The 20,188-nt window shown below is 40.8% G+C and overlaps 1 protein-coding gene across 2 annotated transcripts in view; it reads right to left on the reverse strand.

Annotated features, from left to right (window-relative positions):
- MTRR (5-methyltetrahydrofolate-homocysteine methyltransferase reductase) overlaps window positions 1-20,188 on the reverse strand; it is a 34,102-nt gene that overhangs the window by 12,370 nt on the left and 1,544 nt on the right. For both annotated transcript variants that reach the window (XM_087721910.1, XM_087721909.1), the window contains exons 2-9: window positions 19,619-19,776; window positions 17,185-17,338; window positions 13,897-14,014; window positions 9,943-10,273; window positions 8,712-8,831; window positions 6,214-6,367; window positions 3,688-3,776; window positions 1,870-2,050 (exon numbers count right to left, since the gene is read on the reverse strand). In XM_087721910.1, the coding sequence (XP_087578036.1) occupies window positions 1,870-2,050; window positions 3,688-3,776; window positions 6,214-6,367; window positions 8,712-8,831; window positions 9,943-10,273; window positions 13,897-14,014; window positions 17,185-17,338; window positions 19,619-19,762 (1,291 nt within the window). In that variant the 5' untranslated portion in view covers window positions 19,763-19,776. The remainder of the gene's footprint in view (window positions 1-1,869; window positions 2,051-3,687; window positions 3,777-6,213; window positions 6,368-8,711; window positions 8,832-9,942; window positions 10,274-13,896; window positions 14,015-17,184; window positions 17,339-19,618; window positions 19,777-20,188) is intronic.

Consider the following 20,188-nt stretch of genomic DNA (forward strand, 5'->3'; position numbering starts at 1 on the left):
ACTTAAGACAGGAATTGGCCTAATTCACTCACTAAATTTACGACAGAAACAAGACTGAAACACAGACTTTCTAATTCATAGCCCATAACTTAGTTATTGTTCCACATGTACAACTTAATATGGAATATGTAACTCATACAGCAAGACAGGGACGTGCAGTCAGGGGAGGCAGAGCCTCACCACTGTCATCATGAAAAGAAAAAAAAATGTAAAAAGAAAAAGGCTGAGCTAGTTGCTGCCAGAGTCACCGTGGATGACTCTGCTTAGTGCTTAACTGTTTAAAAAAGCCTCTAAAAAAGTGCCCTCTACAGGAGGAGGCGAGAGAATGAGGTGCCTCATCTAGTCTGACTTTATGATCACTCGAGCAAAGTTAAGCAAGGGTTAAAAGCTGAAAAATTCCTGACGTAATGAGGCACCTCGTTCTCCTGCCTCCTCCTGCAAAGGGCGTTTTTTTAGAGGCTTTTTTAGACAGTTAAGCAGAGTCATCCACACGGTGACTCTGGCAGCAACTAGCTCAGCCTGACCTCAGCTCTCGCCTTTTTCCTTTTACATTTTCTTTTCTTTTCATGATGGCAGGCAAGAGCAGAGTTGAAATCCTCTCTGAAACAGCTGGAAAAGGTACGTGTACGTGTGGGTCGGAGGGAGGGGGAGGAATTCAAACTTCATCCTCAAGTGTAGATCCCTCCCCAAGTGTAGTTTGATTGCATGCAGAGCTACGTTGCCTTTACACACACACACACACACACACACAGACACACACCTAGATAAAAGTATATAAGCCCAGCTTCACTGATTACAAATTTGAAAAGGCAACGTGGCTCCACCTGCAATCAAAGGCTCGGATCGGAAGGCAGCAGGGAAATGGGTGGGGGGCAGGGTATGGCAGAGGAGCTGCTTTCAAGCCATTGGAAAATATATCCAATCCAACTTCCGTGTTTGTGTTTGTTTGAGAGCGAGTGAGTGAGAGAGGGATCCAACTTCTCTGTGTGCGTGTGTCTGTTTGAGAGAGGGGGGAGGGAGGGAAAGAGGGAGGAATGAGGGGGAGGGAGAAGAAAAAGAATGAAGGAAAACTTTTTCGCAAAGGAGAAAAACAAATGCTGTCGCTTTAAATCGGAACTGAGCATGCCTGGCTGTGGAATTCTGGGAGGTTGAAGTCCACAAGTCTAAAAAAATTTGAAGCCCGTGTCAGTGCCTCACCAGCCATAAACCTCACCGCACCTCACTGCAGCAAGACAAGTCATAGTGTAAAACGTATTATGGTAATTTAGCTAAGCTTTTTTGGAAAGTGGGCAACATATCAACTTCTATATACATAAATCTTAATATATTGTTTTCTCTAGTTGAAACAGAGGTGGGTTCCTACCAGTTCGCACCTATTCGGTAGAACCGATTCATCAAATCTACTGAACCGGTTAGAAGAGGTTCCACCAATGGACCCGGAAAGCAGGCCACACCTACAGAAGAGGTTCCAAATTTTTTTGAAACCCACCACTGGTCCTTAGATATGATTATTCTACACTATCATGCTCATATTTCTAAAACTCAGTGCCTCTGTGAAAGGTAAGGATGACTACTGCGTTTGTGGTGCCATCAGAACATGGCGTGTGTTGAAGTTGTTTTAACGCAAACCAAAGATGCCTTTTAAAAAACAAGTTTACATCATATTCTTATGCATGCCGGTGCTGTGTGTGAGGTAATTTAAGGTGGTTCTGACAAGTGTCGTCGGCATCTTCATATCCAGTCACATGGGCAGCAAGCCACTCCCATCCGATCACATGGGCGGCAAGCCACTCCCACAAAGGAGGCCACACCCATAGAACAATTTTTGAAACCCACCACTGAGTTGAAACATCCCATAAAACGACTCACCAATCAAAAGACTAAGCGGGGGCTTGCAAGTTGGGAAAACCCTGAGCAAATCCAATAAAGTAACAATGGGATCCCTTATAAAAGAGTTATAATCCGAGGATCCTTGCTTGCTACACAATTCTTGAAGTCTTCTTTTTTCACTAACGTCAGTGGTGTAGTTTACCAAAGAGCGCAGAAATGCCTAATAAACAAACAAAGAAACCATTCAGAATTGAGCATGAGTGAACAACCTACACTTTAAAAATCCTACTCAATTTCACAGTTAGTCACAATAAGCAGATCCTCAAACCAAAAGCAAGCCGATATGAATTGTGTTTGAAGCAGTGTTTAACAGCAACAAATTACGTTAAAACTACAGAACTGCATAAAAATAAATGAAAAATGCAACAATATAATATGCATTGTGCTTTTATAAAGATATAAAATGCAAACAAAGTTGAGAAACACTGCCAGTAAATAGAACTCTGCATAGATTGTTAGATGATGACATCTAGTGGATTATATTGAAAAATAAATAAATAACCCAATACGTTCATCTGCAAACATACAATTTGAACACTAGGTATTCAGACTCGGCTTATTTAATTGAAAAAATAATATTATATGCACACACATGAACAGCCTTATTCAAACATGTCGATAATTATTACTATAAGCTCCCCACAATAGTGATTTTATTCATTGCAAATAAGAGACAAGCCTTCAGTAAATATTCATAGAAGTTTTTCCGGATTCTGAAGCGGTATAAAATTATTTCACTTAGTATAGGCAACTGTTTAGACCAGTGTTTCTTAACCTTGGCGACTTTAAGTCCTGTGGACTTCAACTTCCAGAATCCCCCAGCCAGCATAGCTATCTATACATTTGGTTTTTCCACAGGACTTAAAGTCGCCAAGGTTGAGAAACACTGGTTTAGACATTTAATGTATTGCCCATCAAAGGTAAGAAAAAGAGAAAGAATGATGATGCATTTTCTCAACATCAGGCAGTATAGGTATAGATGCTTTATTTGTATGCCGCCCTTTTCCCTGGGGGGACTCAGGGCGGCTCACAGCTCAGAGGGAAGGGAGGACAAACCAGATTAAACACATAAGACAATACATCGTTAAAAGCACAACATTCATACAATTCGGGTGGGGTTGAGGTCTTTAGCCCCAGGCCTGTCGGGACAGCCAGGTTTTAAGGGCTATGCGGAAGGTCTGGAGGGTGGTGAGGGTACGAATCTCCACGGGGAGTTCGTTCCATAGGGTCGGAGCTGCCACCGAGAAGGCTCTCCTCCGCGTGGTTGCCAGTCGACACTGACCGGCTGATGGAACTCGGAGGAGGCCTAATCTATGGGATCTAATTGGTCGAGTGGAGGTGATTGGCAGTAGGCGGTCTCTCAAGTACCCAGTATCCGCTTGGCTAGACGGTTAAGTAAACAACACATCAGTTGTCGAAGACATTTAATTTGAAGTAGCAGACAGTACAATTCCAACATGAGAGACATACTAAAATGGCATTTGGTCTAGACCAGGGGTAGTCAACCTTTTTATACCTACCGCCCACTTTTGTATCTCTGTTAGTAGTAAAATTTTCTAACCGCCCACCGGTTCCACAGTAATGGTGATTTATAAAGTAGGGAAGTAACTTTACTTTATAAAATTTATAAAGCAGAGTTACAGCAAACCCCTACCGCCCACCATGAAAGCTGGAACACCCACTAGTGGGCGGTAGGGACCAGGTTGACTATACCACTGGTGTAGACTCAAAGTGAATCTTGCTGTGTACCAAGAATTACAGTTAAGGACTGTATGAAAAAATAAATGTCAAAAATACCTTTTTGGGAACTGCTCTGATTTCCAAACACCATGTAAACATAAATTTAACAGTACTGTTATCTGGTATATACGGTGGCAATGCTGCTCCTATTTTAAAAGAATAACAGAAAGCAGTGACCATATAGAAAAAGCTTTGTCTTCTAAATTGGAAAGAAATCCAAAAAGCATCCCACCTCCTTTGGTTCAGGTACTACCTATGTTTCCCCGAAAATAAGACCAGGTTTTATTTTAAAAAATTTTCTCCAAGAGAAACATTAGGGCTTATTTTCTGGTTAGGTCTTATTTCCAGGAAGATACGGTTCTAAATGCATCCTTCTGGCTGACGATCTTAATTCGGACTTATTTTGGGGTAGGGTTTATGTTGTGGCCCAGCAGGAGCCGTTGGAGCTGCCACCAGACTCCGACAGCGAGGGGCCCTATGAGTCGGCCCTGGAGGATGTGGAGGACCCTGGACAGGTTCTGACTCCGAGCAGGGCGCAGAGAGACTGGTTGACCACCAGGTGGCGCCTGAGCCTTGGACCAGTAGGGAGGAGACAAGGGAGAGTGATCCAGAAGCCAGCAGTGAGTTGTTCCTGGATGCACGCCATTGAAGAGCTACTAGGCGTCAGGAACAATTACGCAATTACAGGAGGTAATTATGCTCAGCTGGTAGTCATTAGGCTCCTCTCCAGACTATAAAAAAGACTGCTTGTGCCACGCCCTTCTTGCAGAAGTCAACGCTTTAACTAAAGAGAAACTAACTTGGCAGGCTGGATTGCTGCCAAGGTTTGTCTGAGTTGCTGCCAAAGTCCTTATCTGGTTGTTTGTTTGGCTTTCAGCCACTGAGATTCTGGTCTTGTTATTAAAGGACATTCCATTTGAGCTTGTCTCGGCTTTCGTTACTGGACGGAGGAGGGGGTCAGAACAGGTTTATATTATGACATCCTGAAAAACCAGGCTAAAGCTAATTATCTAGTTGGGTCTTCTTTTCAGGGAAACATGGTATAAAGCAACCCTGGGATATAATTTGCCCATATATTCTGAGGACTGCAGTGAGCATGCTCGTAACTGGCAAGCCCAAAATGCTTAAGAGGACAATCCTGGAGTGGTGAACAGAAACCCCGCCCTGAAACACTTCCTCATGTCCCATATGAAAAAGTGTTCTTGGCATAAATGTTCAAACTTAACAAGATCAATTGCAGATAGTTTGAGTGGAAATCCATTTGTATTACAGTTGGATAAAAGAAGGTCCTAAGAATGCTTCTTTTCAGAAGGGATCTTAGAATGTCCTTGGGAAATAAATTGCTGGAAAGATATTCCCCAACTTGGAATGTCCCACCATTGCTGTGATAGAATTCTCCCAAATTCTAGCCATCGAGGAATTCTGAGTGTCAAAATTGCAAAATAATTCAATGGCATCAAGTTGAGGAAGGAGATTGAGATAATTTTCTTTATGGATTAACTATTTGACCGATACTGAGATGCAGAACAGTAATTTAGTATAGACCCCAAAACAGAGCCCAGATTTCAGCTATGAAAGAATTATGTTTCTTTTATTCAGCAATGGCAGGATAAAGGGACAACTTCTTATGAATCAGAGATAAACTGACCTTGTCACAAGGGTGTTTCTATGCCCCCCCCCCATTTATACTGGAGCAAGGCAATTTTGATCTGACTTCTGAGATGATTTTTTTTTGATAAAAGTTTACATTGAACCTACATTTATTCAGAATAAGGAGTTTGACAAAGAGATCCTAAAGGATCCAGATAAATTAAAAAAATAATAAGATTAATTTTATAAATCCAAGCCTATGTAATAGGGAATAAATCTATAATTTGGATAACACTTTATACATAGGAGTATATGAACATAGGACTAAGGTACAAATAAACCTAATGGAGCAAATATAATGCAATGATTCACACAACCATTTGGGGGGGGGGGAACCCCAAACCACAATCTCTAGAAATCTGCTGATGGCATTAGTTTAGTTTATAGTTTAATTGATTTGTATGCCGCCCACTCCCGAAGGACTCCGGGCGGCTTACAATAAAACAAGGGAGGGGGGAATAATACACAAACAACATTAAAATATACAACAATCACAATCTCTGGGGGGTTGGATATATCGAGGGCCCCCCAGCCTGCTGGAGCAGCCAGGACTTAACAGCTTTGCGGAAGGCCAGGAGGGTAGTAAGGGTCCGGATCTCCATGGGGAGATTGTTCCAGGGGGCTGGAGCTGCAACAGAGAAGGCTCTCCTCCGGGGAGTCGCCAGCCGACATTGGCTGGCAGATGGAATCCGGAGGAGACCTAACCTATGTGATCGAATCGGTCTATGGGAGGTGATAGAAAAAGCATGCTTTGTTGTAAACCAAAAAAAAAGCATAAAATATGTGTGAAGTTTATTTTAATTACAGAAATCAAGAAATTAAAAGACATTAAAAGACACCATCTCCAGACAAAAATAAGAACTTAACTCATGAGATCACATTGCTTCTCAAACGGTCGTATCATATGCCATGTAATAGTGACATACAACTTACCTCTTTTTTTAGTGCCTTCCTTAACTCTTATGCAAACAAAATGATCTTTTTTTCCCAAGAGTCCCAAAATATCAAGAAGTTCATCCACCTCCAACGCATTATTGGGACAAATTATATTAAAGGCATCTCCCGGCTGGTAGTTAAATGTTGTTTCCTGTATTCAAATTATTATTATTATTATGGTTGGTTGCACTGTCAGCCATATATTTACACTAGATTTGTCATTTTTATTAATTTATTGAGTCCTTCTCAAGGACCTGAGATAGTTATCATTATTACTGGAATAGCACAATACAAACAACAACAACAACAAAAATTTTCAAAGAACCAGTGTTCCTTCAAAATTTAAGTTCTAGCAAATCTATAGCAATAGCAATAGCAGTTAGACTTATATACCGCTTCATAGGGCTTTCAGCCCTCTCTAAGCAGTTTACAGAGTCAGCATATTGCCCCCAACAATCCGGGTCCTCATTTTACCCACCTCGGAAGGATGGAAGGCTGAGTCAACCTTGAGCCGGTGAGATTTGAACAGCCGAACTGCAGAACTGCAGTCAGCTGAAGTAGCCTGCAGTGCTGCACTCTAACCACTGCGCCACCTCGGCTCTAAATCTAGGAATAATCTAGGAATAATCCAAGTAACATAAGATGTAACATGTTACTTATGGGATCATTTCTCCCTAATTGTTTTTACCCATCCTACCTGATCTGTGTAAGTGAATATGAGAATGACCTTCGGATTTTGGACAGCAAGATGGGACTCAGATAAAAGGCAACTTACCCCAAAGCAGGAATGTGGATGGGGCAAAAAGCTCAAGAGACCCTCCCTTGTTTTCAGGCTATAAATAGTTTGGGTATGGGCAGAGCAAGAGAAGTATCTTCAGACTTAAAAGATTCTGTTAATTATAACCTTATCCTAAAATAGAACTAACTCATCTGGTCATGCTTCGTGTCAGATTTAACCTTAGAATCGACACCAATCTCACAAATATTGTATATATTGCATATTTTGTTTTTTACTTGTTTTATTGTAAGCTGCCTAGAGTCATGTAAAATTGAGAAGGGAGACTATATAAATTTAATGAATCAATAATCAATAAATGTGTCCAACAAGGTTTCTTTTTAAATCCATGCTTCTTATATAGCTCAAATACTTAGTTCTCTTAAATATCTGTATCTGTTATTCCCCCAGCGCACTAATAACCATAGAGATGATTTTGCAAGCTCCTCTATCTCTTAAACTCTAAAAATTGGCTTCTATTATTCTAACTTATTCTGCCATCTGATGCACCTGCACCAATATTCATATAACCATTTAGAAGCAAATTCTCCACCCACATTTATTTAAAATTTTTATTATTCTTTGCATAAATCTCAACTGATCCTGATTTGCTGTACATACAGAAGCCAAAGTTATAGTTTTATTATCAAACTTTTCTTAAACAAAAACGAATTTTTCCTATCATTTAAAATATTTTCTACCATAAAGTCTCTATTAACCTTAAATAAGAGAGCTAGCACTGTTGACTCGTTAATGCCTTCTCCAAAGATTATCTTCCAAAATATTTATCCTTAATTTTTTCTGTGTGTTTCCTGTAACATAATCACAGATGGGTTGAAGGATCAATCAACCAGAATGGCATTGAGAGTTTATCAGAGAAGTAGTTTATTGTTATTTTACCTGTTTACAAAAATGTCACCAAACTAACTGCACCTACTACAGAACATCTCTAGATAAGCACTCCAAGATGTGGGTGATCTGCTCTCTTGTCATTTCCTCCCCGCCAGCAATTCCAGGCTAGCGTCTCTAAACTCCCCCCCCCCTTTCAGCTGCAGATTCCACATCTGGAATATTTACTGATTCTAACTCTTTTTATTGGATTTTCCAAATTAGGCATTACATTTCTGTTGTTCCTGTCCTGTTTACCTTTCCTACAAAATAAATCTATCAACAGTGAAGCCTTAGCCAACACATTTCATGTCAGCGTGAAGAGGCATTTTCTGACTAGCCCTTTTTTTTACCTTTATACGGTTTCCCTTATCTTTTCCCAGCTTGCTTCTCCATTTCCCCACCTACACCAAGAGAAGATTAATTAGATCCTCTAATATCAACCTAGTTCAGAGAAGTCCTATACTGAGGTCCAGCTCCTTCTAGCCTGCTTGCTTGTTGTTATTTTAATTTCTAAACTTCATCATTTTGTTTTACTTATTACCCAACTAATATGAAACAATTATCAAATTCCATAATTTATAGAACTATCAGAAAGGATTTTAGAATACTTCTTTTACATGCATACACACTAGTGAGGAAACACTACATCACTTAAGTATTTAGTTGCCCAGTGAACACTGAATGCCAACTATCTAATATAAGCCAGTACAGGGAAAGTATAGTTGGCTAACTGAAGCTTTGATCAGGGATACATCACATTGAAATAGGTATTGCAGTTCTATGTTTATCAGTATCAGCTGAAGTAATTTAAAAACATCCCTCAACTTACAGAAATATCCAGTTCAATCAACAATGATTTTTTAATTGCATCGTCTCTGGTAAGTTGAACGGCCTTGGTGATAGGAACACGAAAAATGGAGTTCTCCGAAATATAAGGTAGGCTAGCATTCTGAAAATAAATTGACACAAATTTAATTCAAAGGACTCCCTACAAGAAATAATTGCACAAGATGTTTGATATTTACAGTAGATGAACCAGAGGTGGGTTCCTACCAGTTCGCACCTATTCGGTAGAACCGGTTGGTCAAATCTACCGAACCGGTTAGAAGAGGTTCCACCAGTGGACCAGGAAAGCAGGCCACACCTACAGAAGAGGTTCCAAAAAATTTTGAAACCCACCACTGGTCCTTGGATATGATTATTCTACACTATCATGCTCATATTTATAAAACTCAGGGCCTCTGTGAAAGGTAAGGATGACTACTGCGTTTGTGGTGCAATCAGAACATTGCGTGTGTTGAAGTTGTTTTAACGCAAACCAAAGATGCCTTTTAAAAAACAAGTTTACATCATATTCTTATGCAGGACAGTGCTGTGTGTGAGGTAATTTAAGGTGGTTCTGACAAGTGTCGTCGGCATCTTCATATCCGGTCACATGGGTGGCAAGCCACTCCCATCCGGTCACATGGGCAAGCCACTCCCACAAAGGAGGCCACACCCAGAGTAGGTTCGAACAATTTTTGAAACCCACCACTGAGATGAACAATCCCCCCAACTAAAGCCCTCTTAGGGCCGCACAAATTTCAAGAGAGAAGATTAACATTTATTTCCACCCTGCTGGAACATGTGTCACCCTCATTTTCAAATGACATCCATGTTTTTTAAGCCTCTTCCTATGTTAGAATGCTAAAATCAAAGTAGTAAGGGCCAAAGTGTTTTTAATGGATGGAAGAACAAGGATCTCAGCACACTCCAAGGACAACCTCTCATTCTGACCCAGACTTTGCTGAATTCTAGTCCTTACTTTATAGAGGTTGCAAGAAAAAAAACTTAATTATTAAAGACCCAATTAAGTCTGAGGAAGATAAGGGGCTGTTGAAGAATCCATGCTAACATCCATGTTTTCCTCATTTGTTTTACCAGCTACTCAATTAAAATAATTTTAAAGACAGAATTGTAAACACTTTTTTTATATGTTTAACATGAGTTCTAAAAAAAATTCCAGATTCCAGATTCTGAAGTGTATGGCTATAAAACTTCTTTAATATGGGAGACTCTACCTCAGCACAGCTTTCTTCCAACTGCACCTCTAGGAATTCTGGTGGCAAAGCAGGGATATTAAGAGTTGCATTTGAGAGGGGAGACCCTGAGAAAGAAAGTGAAGGTTGAGAGTTTTCAGTAGGACGTTCCGAGTTAATATTTTCTTTTGATGAAAGATTATTTTTCACACCGGAATCTTCAGTTTTCAAGCATTCTGCTTGGCGGCTTATACAGAGATTAGAAAACTTGTTGGCACAAAAAGATGCATTTTTGTCTTCTTTTCTAGATGCAAACTCTTGATTAAGTGCAACCCAAAGTCCACCAATCCATGGCTCAACCACCAGCTCCAACCTGAAACAAAGTAAAGAGAGTAAATAAATGAAAAGATTAGGGTAAAATCATCTCTTTTGACTTAGTCTTGACCAGTGAGGGACTGAGTCGGCTTTGGAGGATGTGGAGGACCCTGGACAGGGTTCCGACTCTGAGCAGGGCGCAGAGAGGCTGGTTGGCCACCAGGAGACGCCTGAGCCTTGGACCAGTGGGGAGGAGGCAAGGGAGTGTGATCCGGACGTCAGCTGTGGGGAGGAGCCAAGGGAGTTGTTCCTGGATGCCCGGCACTGAGAGCTAATAAGCGTAAAGAATAGTTGCGCAGTTACAGGAGGTAATTGCACTCAGCTGGTGGTAATTAGGCTCCTCTCAAGACTATAAAAGGAATGCTTGTGCACACGCCCCTTTTGCAGGAGTCAACGCATTAACTAATGTTGGAGAACTGTGCTGTTAGCTTGGCAGGCTGGATTGCTGCCAAGGCTTGTCTGCGCTGGATTGCTGCCAAGGCTTGTCTGTGCTGGATTGCTGCCAAGGACCCGTCTGTCTGTTAATAAATTCTGTAAAGTATCTTTGGCTCGGCGTGCTTTAGTGTGGGACGAGGGGGGTCAGAACAGGTGACTAAGGCTTGAGTGAGACATGGTCACATTCATGTAATTTTCTTGCCAAAAACATGGAAATGATTTGTCCCTGCACAAAATATAAGCAGAGTTGATCACGCTTGCTACTTGGATGAAGACCACGCTGGATTTTTAGGCTGAAGGAAAACAGTAGTAATCCGCTTCCATTCTGTTGCTCAGAAAACAATATAGACATGCCTCTGTAGACACCATGATTAGAGACTTGAGTTTAATTAAATAGACCAATAGGTATTACATGTAGCCCTTGACTTATAGCTATTTAATGATGGTTTGGAATTATGGTGGCTTCAGAAAAATGACTTACCACTGATCCTCGATAATACAATCATCACACCAACCCTGAGGCCACATGTTTACAATTCAGGTGCTTGGCAACTGGCCTGAACTGACAATGTTTGCAGAGTTTTATGGTCACATTACTGCAATTTGAAACCTTCCCACCAGCTTCTGATAAGCAAAGTCAATTGGGAAAGCTGAATTTCCTTAAGGACCACATGATTTGCTTAAAGACTGTGGTAAAAATGGCCATAAAATTGGAGCGGGTCACCTGATTACTTGCTTAATGACTACCCTATTTTTCGGAGTATAAGAAGTACTGGAGTATAAGATGCACCAAGATTTTGAAGAGGCAAATTTAAAAAAAAAGGTTTTGCACTCTGCAATCTTTTTCGTGAAAACGGGCCCGTTTTTTGTCAAAAAAAAGGACATGCTTAGCCTTTAGGAGCCTTATAGAGTGCTCCCGGGGGCCTGGGGGCGAAATTGAGCAACAAAACAGCCCATGTTTTGCTCATTTCTGCCCTCCCCAGCCCCCAGGAGCACTCTATAAGCCTCCTAAAGGCTATGCACAGCCATTTTGGTGAAGGGGTGGGGTTTCGGGAGGCAAAAAAATGCTGTATTCAGTGTATAAGATGCACCCAGATTTTCAGCCTCTTTTATACTCCGAAAAATACGGTATATTGCTTAGTGGCCAAAATTCCAGTCCTGATTCTAGTTAAGTAGAGAACTATTATTTAATTGGCTGCTGTTTAAAAAAAGCAGCATGTGATCCTTATCCTTATGTGAACATTTTCACAAAGAAAGATATAAGAAATTACTTTTACAAAAGAAACAAAAGTTAACCATCCTTAAGCAAGATAAACATAAAGATGGCAGCTGTCCCTGAGTCCTTGGTATTATTTCTGCTCAACAGTTGTCCTGTTTTAGGCCTTACATTCACACTCACAGTTACTAAGTGAGGGAAAACAATTTACTCAAGGCTCATCATGTAATAGCAGATAAGAAAAGAAATGTAAATCAACAAACTACCTTGGGGGGAAAAATAGCTTGCCAGAGTGATTTTGAGTGGTTTCACTTTTAATAGGACCAGAGGTGGGTTCCTACCAGTTCGCACCTATTTGGTAGAACTGGTTCGTCAAATCTACCGAACCGGTTAGAAGAGGTTCTACCAGTGGACCCGGAAAGCAGGCCACACCTACAGAAGAGGTTCCAAATTTTTTTGAAGCCCACCACTGGTCCTTGGATATGATTATTCTACATTATCATGCTCATATTTATAAAACTCAGTGCCTCTGTGAAAGGTAAGGATGACTACTGTGTTTGTGGTGCAATCAGAACATTGCGTGTGTTGAAGTTGTTTTAACGCAAACCAAAGATGCCTTTTAAAAAACAAGTTTACATCATATTCTTATGCATGCCAGTGCTATGTGTGAGGTAATTTAAGGTGGTTCTGACAAGTGTCGTTGGCATCTTCATATCCAGTCACATGGGCAGCAAGCCACTCCCATCCGGTCACATGGGCAGCAAGCCACTCCCACAAAGGAGGCCACACCCACAGAGTAGGTTCGAACAATTTTTGAAACCCACCATTGAATAGGACTATGCAGAAAAGTAGTTGAAATCCAGTCCAAAGCTTAGAGATGCAAATCAGGTTTATCAGCCAGTCCAGATCTAGAGTTTCGCAAGCAGGGTTCACAGGAATGACATGTCACAGCAGAAAATCAAATGGAGAAACATGGCTCATGGCTTCCTCTTAAATCAGCCTGCAGCCACTTGTCTTTAATCATCAAGTTACCCCTTTGCTTGGCAAAGAGTCTCAATGAACATTTTTGTTCTGCTCTCCACTCCATATGCCAGGTACTAGGGCTTGGAGGCCTTACATTATCATCTGGTGGTTCCAACTATTCTGATGGTGCCTAAATCTAATCAGTTTCAGGTGATTCCTGGCTTGGTGTCTTTTGAGGCTGATATTCTACTGGTTCAGCTGGAGTAACTTCTTCAGAGTCATAATTTGAATCATGAGCCATGACAGCAGTTTTGCCAGTAGGCAAAAGAACCAATGTGTTCTCTCAACTGAGATGAGGGAATCTCTGCAACTTTAACTTGTGCTACCACAATTGTCCTAGGCATGAAGCCAGGTCACCTCTAGCCAACTTACTGACATATTTTTCCTGGCTTTTAAACCGTGTGTGTGTGTCAGAGGTGGGTTTCAACCGGTTCGCGGCGGTCCCCGCGAACCGGTTGGTCGGCGAACCCGGAAGTAAGTAACTTCCTGGAACGGCGAAGGGCCCACCCGCCCGCCCGCGCTCCTTACCGGTCTTTGAAGGCTTCTGCACTTCCACGCAGGTGCATGGCACATACAGCGCCTGTGCGATTCTCCACGAGCAGCTGGATGGCACATACAGCACCTGCACGAGTCTCCGCGAGCAGCTGGAGCATCGCGCAGGTGCTAAGACGCATGCGTTAACTGCGCGCGTGCACGAGGACCCCGCCGGCCCCATTCCAACCGAACCGGTTGGAACGGGATTAGCAACCCATCCCTGATATATGTGTGTGTGTGTGTGTGTGTGTGTGTGTGTGTGTGTGTGCGCGTGTGTGTGTCCGTCCCCGTCCCAATTTGTTGCTATGGGACAAGCATCATTGTGTTAAGTAAAAACAGTATTTCATATTCATATCTAAATACGTTGGGAAGAAATTAAAATAAAACTTATCTGAAAGAAATTAGATTCTTACCCTATAGCATCATCAGCCAATCCCACTTCATAAAACCGTTGAGCTCCAAGTTCCAGAAATCGTTTGTCTATTATTTTCCCACCATTGCAGAAGAATGTGAATTCAGAGTCTCCAAGACCTGAGAAGATCAAACTAAGGATTAAACTTAGGTGGCGCAGTGGTTAGAGTGCAGTACTGCAGGCCATTTCAGCTGACTGTTATCTGCACTTCGGCGGTTCAAATCTCACCGGCTCAGGGCTGACTCAGCCTTCCATCCTTCCGAGGTGGGTGAAATGAGGACCCAGACTGTGGGGGCGATATGCTGACTCTGTAAACCGCTTAGAGAGGGCTGAAAGCCCTATGAAGCGGTATATAAGTCTAACTGCTATTGCTATTGCTAAACTCGCCATCTGATATCCAGATCATATAAATAGACAAAGAATTTCAAAATGTATTTAAAATTATACTCAAAGCATTAGAAAAACAAAAAAACAAATAAGAAACAACTCGTCTCTACATCCCACCCCCCCACTCCCAAAATCCTACAATGAGTCAACATAACATCTATATTCTAGTATACTTTTCTGTAAAAATTGTACTGGGGAATTCTTGGAAAAGATTTCTCAACTAGCTTAGTCCTATATTCCAATACCCGTCAATGTATAGCTAATGCGTTAGACTTTCTCCAACAGGGCCTCACCAAAGGTCTTTCGCCAAACACATTAAGGCGTCAGGTGGTGGCCTTCTCTACAATCTTGACTTACCGAGAGGTGACCCTATCTCTCATCTGCCACATATATACCTCGGTTTCTCCGTGGAGCGACCAATATTCCTAAACGCATGATTGGCTGAAATATATCCTTTGCTATCTGTTTATAGAAATTCAATCATTTGAGTAACAGTTATGAGCACAAACTAAAGAATTTTCTACAGCTTCTCCTTAAGGAAGAAGCTTCAGTTTCTTCTGCTCTCCATAGACATCAAATTAGTATCATACAGACAACAGGACAATTTCTAGGCAAAAATGAACTCCATACTTCAACCGACCAGAAAGAACTTCAGAAATGGTGAGTTCCTTTTGGAATAAGATGGAATATGAGCATCATTTCCTCCTGGTTGGTGAAGGCCAGCTGAGAGGTGACATGCAGTTGGATCACTCACTTGTTCCTTGGTCATGTAGGGAACTGCAATGTGCTTTATTTAGGGCTGCCCTTGAAGGTCATATGTAAACTGCAAATGGCACATGATGCAGCAGCATAGGTAGTAATGGGGAAACCTTTCTTCATGTCCTGCATTGGTTTCCAATTAGTTTCCACGTGCAATTCAAAGTGTGGGTTATTCCCTTTAAAACCCTTCATGGCACTGCCTGTCTGAGGAATTACTATTTCCAGTACAGTATAATTGGACAGAATTGGCATGCTCCGGGTGTCAAGCCTGCAGCGGTTCCTTTAAGTTTAAGTTTTAAGTTTTATTTTATTTATATGCCGCCCTATTCCCTAAAGGGACTCAGGGCAGCGAACAACTCAAACGGGAAGGGGAACATACAAATACAAAACAGACATTTAAAATGACCAACAACCACACCTGTCGAGAGGGGAAGGGAGCTCATCAACCCCAGGCCTGCCGACACAGCCAGGTTTTAACGGCTTTTCGGAAAGCCGGGAGAGAGGTGAGGGTCCGAATCTCCGTGGGGAGTTCGTTAAGAATCTTTGGCCTGCCACACTCTCATTGGGGGAGGGGGGGGGGTGAAATAGCAAGGGGTAGAATGTGTTGTTTTCAAAATAAAAAAAATTCCTTTCTAGAAGCTCAAGGTCATCTTTTGTCTCCGCACCTGACCGGAAGCAGCTGGGCATAGGTGCTAGCATGGAAGAAGAAGATTGGACCATGTGATGGATTATGGGTGTGAGGGACAAGATCATGAACTTTTAACTGGGTGGGATTCTGATGTAATTTCCAGTATTGGGATTCCATAGCATAATGCCAAGATGTCTGATTTATTTAATTGGAACTTTAAGGATCGTTTTGCCTTGGACTCTGATTTAATTCTACATGATACTTGGAACCTGACGCTGAGTCTCATTGATTAAATGCTATCATCTAATGGACCCCAGGAATTTTTTCTGTCATTATTTAACAGAATGACCATTGGATTACCTGAAGGGTCATTTTCTGTATGTTGCGAGAACAGTCTAAGCATAGGTTAAACTCAGTGGGAAAAAACACAAAAAATGGCAGCCGTGCCAAAAAAAGGCAATACAAAATGGCCACCGGAAGTAACAGAAAAACCCTGCTGAAGCTCCGCGCCAGTAGCCGGCTTCCCTAGCGAGTATGGACAGTGGAGAGGAAAAGCCCTGCCGGAAAAAGTGATCACGCAGCTAATAGGAAGCAGCGCGATCGTGTGGCCATCGGCACTCCGACCCCACGTTTCCACCGGCAACTGCCAATGACCTTCGCAGCACCCGAGCGAGCCCGGGACATTGTGGGAGTCAGAATGGTGAGGGAGGAGAAGAAAGAGAAAAATTAAGAAGTACTTCTCACCACTCCTGCTCTCTATTGGAAGAAAAGGAAGGAAAATTCAAAAATCACTAGAAAAAAGTTAAAACAAAATAAATAAAATAAAAGTTAGTGTCCAAGCAATCTGAAAAGGACTGATGAAAGTGAAACACGTCAACTTGACTGAATTCAAAATCTGGCAAGTCAAGGCAACACCAGAGGCGTGGTTAAAGTTTCAATTCAGTCCTGGACAGATTGGCTGAGTTTAACCCATTGCTTGGACTCTCCAAGCAGCGTACAGGAAAACACTGGTGAAACTGTTTCAAGTTTTGTTGGATTTTGGTTTGTTATTTACAGGCTTTTAAATTGTCTCTAATATTTATTTTATGTTATCTAGAATTACTTCATGACTTTTTTTTATTTAGAATTTTTAAAATCTACTTTTCAGGGAAAAATAGAGGGGAGGAGTATGGCACCCTACCACCATTCAGCTCCAGGGCTCCAAAGAAAGGGTGGACTAAAGAAAAATGCAGTTCCGTCTCAACACAAATAGACCCAGAATGGGTACCTCCTCTATATACATTTTATCAGCAGTGCTAAATTGATTAAGAGGAATGGAAGACTACTGATGACCTTTTAGGAATCTTCTGTATGGAGAACTTCCTTATAGGGAAAAAAAATCCTATAATGGGTCTACTGTTCCAGAATCAAGAGCAAGTAGCAAAAGAATTTAATCTACTCCACCAGTGAGATTTATACTTAACTCAGATTTTTTCCCCCCTTCCTCATGAGAACAGTAATTGATAAGTCATTTACCTAGCAGTCCATATCGTATATGAGACAAGTGATCAGATGGCAAACTTTTGTCATTAATTTCCTTTATAAACTTGATTGCAGTATCTGGAAGTTCTCCTGTACCAGTAGTAGAAGTAACAATAACCACGGGATCCTTTTCCTTATCCAAGTTATACTATAAAGCAAAAGGAAATACATTATTAAAACACTGAGCACAACATCAAAGTAATTCTGTGCCATCTGTATGTACACTAAGAAATTTATATCAAAAAACATTGAGGCATATTGGTTGGGGAATCTGGGAGTTGAAGTCTACACATCTTAAAAGTTGTCAGTGTTGAGAAACACTGTTCTAGCTTTACGACGAAACTACAAAAAATATTCAGCCACATCTCCCACATGAATTACTAAACTCTTTAAGAGTCAATATTCAGCGATTCAACGCATTCTTATAATTTATAAGACCACTATAGCATAACATAGGATGAAAAAAATAGATTACGAAGATAAAAAAGACTCGGAATATTATGGAACAATTGGTACAAATGGCTGCAAAACAGGAACAAAATTAATTAAGCCAAAAAACAATATATATAAATATATATAGAACTGTGTATAAAGTGTGTAAATATAGAAGCGAAATATTATATACATGTACAGGTATGATGACATAACAATGTTGATGTAATGACTTTAAGGTGTTGTAGAAGGGAAAAAATAATTTAAAAAATCTGTCGTTAAAAAAAGAAAAGAAAAAATAGATTACGAGCTGTGCCATTAACAGAAAAAAATAACAAAAAATAATTGCAACCTCAACGGAATAACTAATGAATCATTTTAGCTGTAAAGTCATGAACAGAAGTAGGCCTGGAGTGTTGGTCATAAGCCATTGCAACCATTAAGTGAGTTGTCCATGTGACTGCTTTAGTCAATTACTGCAATTTCTGTGTCTGCCAGTTGTGATCCATTTAGTGAACAGAAGGGAATTGCTATGCCTGAACAGAACCCCCCCCCCCCAAAAAAAAAAAACCCTCTGAAGATCTGAGCTTCCTTTCTCTGGCCTAGTGCAGCAGTTTTCATCCCCTTTCTTCCCTAGAACTTTTAACTTTTAGAACCCTTCTTTCACTAGCTTTCTAGCTCAAAAACTAGCAAATGCAAAGTTTCTGAAAGGTCGAAAAGACTTTTTCCAAACTTTCCATCTTTCAGAAACATTGCATTCGGGTCAAAAAGCCAGCAAATGCAACTTTTTGACCCAAATGCAATGTATCTGAAAGATGGAAAGTTTGGAAAAAGTCTTTTCTACCTTTCAGAAACATTGCATTTTGAATGGAAGATTGTTGGTCTCAGAAATCCATCACAGCAGGTGGGGTCCAACTGCCTTACGCAGTTTATTTGGCTTTTATACAGTTTTAACAAACAAAGCAAGAGCATAGATAGCAACAGCATCTTATTGACCTCTTCTCCTTGTCAATCTCTAAGACCTTCCCAGCCAAGGTAGAGGCTTCACATAATACAATACTTCCTGGTACTGCCTGGCTACTAATTAGGTGAGGTCATGTTGAGGTAACCGGTTACTGAGATCATGGCAGTTTGCTGCGCATGTCTGTACATAACCTTTGTATAATCTCTACAGAAGACAAGCAGGAAAAAAGCCTTTGTATTTTCAGAAACATTTGCGTTTGCTGGCTTTTCACTTATTTATCAAAATTACATGCCACCTATCTCGCTAAAGACGACTGTTGGCTGGTAAGCTAGCAAACGTGATTGTTCTGAATGGTAGAAAGGTTTTCTCCACCTAGTTTCTTTGAGAGCAACAGGGATGCTTGGAAGAGAGATTTTTGCCCGACATAGAGACAAAATCAATCTGATGGGCAGCCTTTCTGCTTTCAAAGACTCTCGCTGAAAAAGTCTCTGGCTAATAACATGATTAGACTAGACTAGATATGATTAGATCAACCACTAGAATATATACATCGGTAGAGATTCTACTACAAGATACAGGCATACAATGTAATCATTTCTAATTATTAGATATCCAAGACAATACTTTACATAGGATCTATTTAGCACAATAGACTATTTATGGATTAGAAAGAAATGATATCAAATTCTAGTCGCTGCCTTTCTAAATTTAATCTTGACTTTTTAACACATCCTGAGGAAGAAACTGAAATACATGTACATGCATTAAAAGTATCCTTGTTACTTTATTTCTCCTTCTCTGGTTCCTTTTCTCTTTGAAAGATAAACTTGTAGACAGATCTGTATAAACAATTGACAACAGTTACAACAGTTTATTTCATTATTTCAACTGAGTAGGGGGAAAAAGCAAGTCATGCTTTTTGATTTCTAAGGAACCATTTGAATATTCAGGCAAAAGAATAGAAGAGAAAGGGGAAATCGTTCAACGCTTATTTTAATTTGTCAAAAACGGATCTTAATATTACAGTCTCACCTGCTCTGATTCACTGATGCAGTGAATATCCGCTTCAAATCCATGTTCCTTCGCCTCCTGGCATATTTCTTCAGCTATGGCTTTCGCCTGCCCTTTCTGACTTGCATAAAGCAGCAGAAATCTTCTATTTCTTTCACAACACATTTTTCAAGGTTTAACTGAAGGGGGGGGGAGAAAAAAATATGGTCTATTGATTGAACAGACACAACAACCCTTTTCTATACCAACCTGTCTTTAGTTTTACAGGAAAATACCCTGGGCGGAAATTCTTAATGCATAGTATTTACATTTTATTAAGCATTCCAGCTGTCTATTCAAAACGAGTTAACAGCAAATAAAATGCAAAACAAAAATAAAAAGTAATGTTGGCTCACTGCAAAAGCAGAGAGCGGGGATCAAATAGATTCCCTTGCAGCCAATAAATATATCCCTGAAGGCAGGCATGAAGGTGCAAAGGGCAGGCCTTAAGCCATTCTAGGGCTTTATAAAATTGTTTATGGAAAAGTACAGATCCAGAGCAGATTTTTTTAACATGGACCTCTTACTGAAGCACATGCCAGGTTTTGCACC

This window comes from Thamnophis sirtalis, unplaced genomic scaffold (genome assembly GCF_051295495.1).
Source record: "Thamnophis sirtalis isolate CommonGarterSnake01/CBP01778 unplaced genomic scaffold, rThaSir2_p1.2 scaffold_8, whole genome shotgun sequence".
Taxonomy (NCBI): domain Eukaryota; kingdom Metazoa; phylum Chordata; class Lepidosauria; order Squamata; family Natricidae; genus Thamnophis; species Thamnophis sirtalis.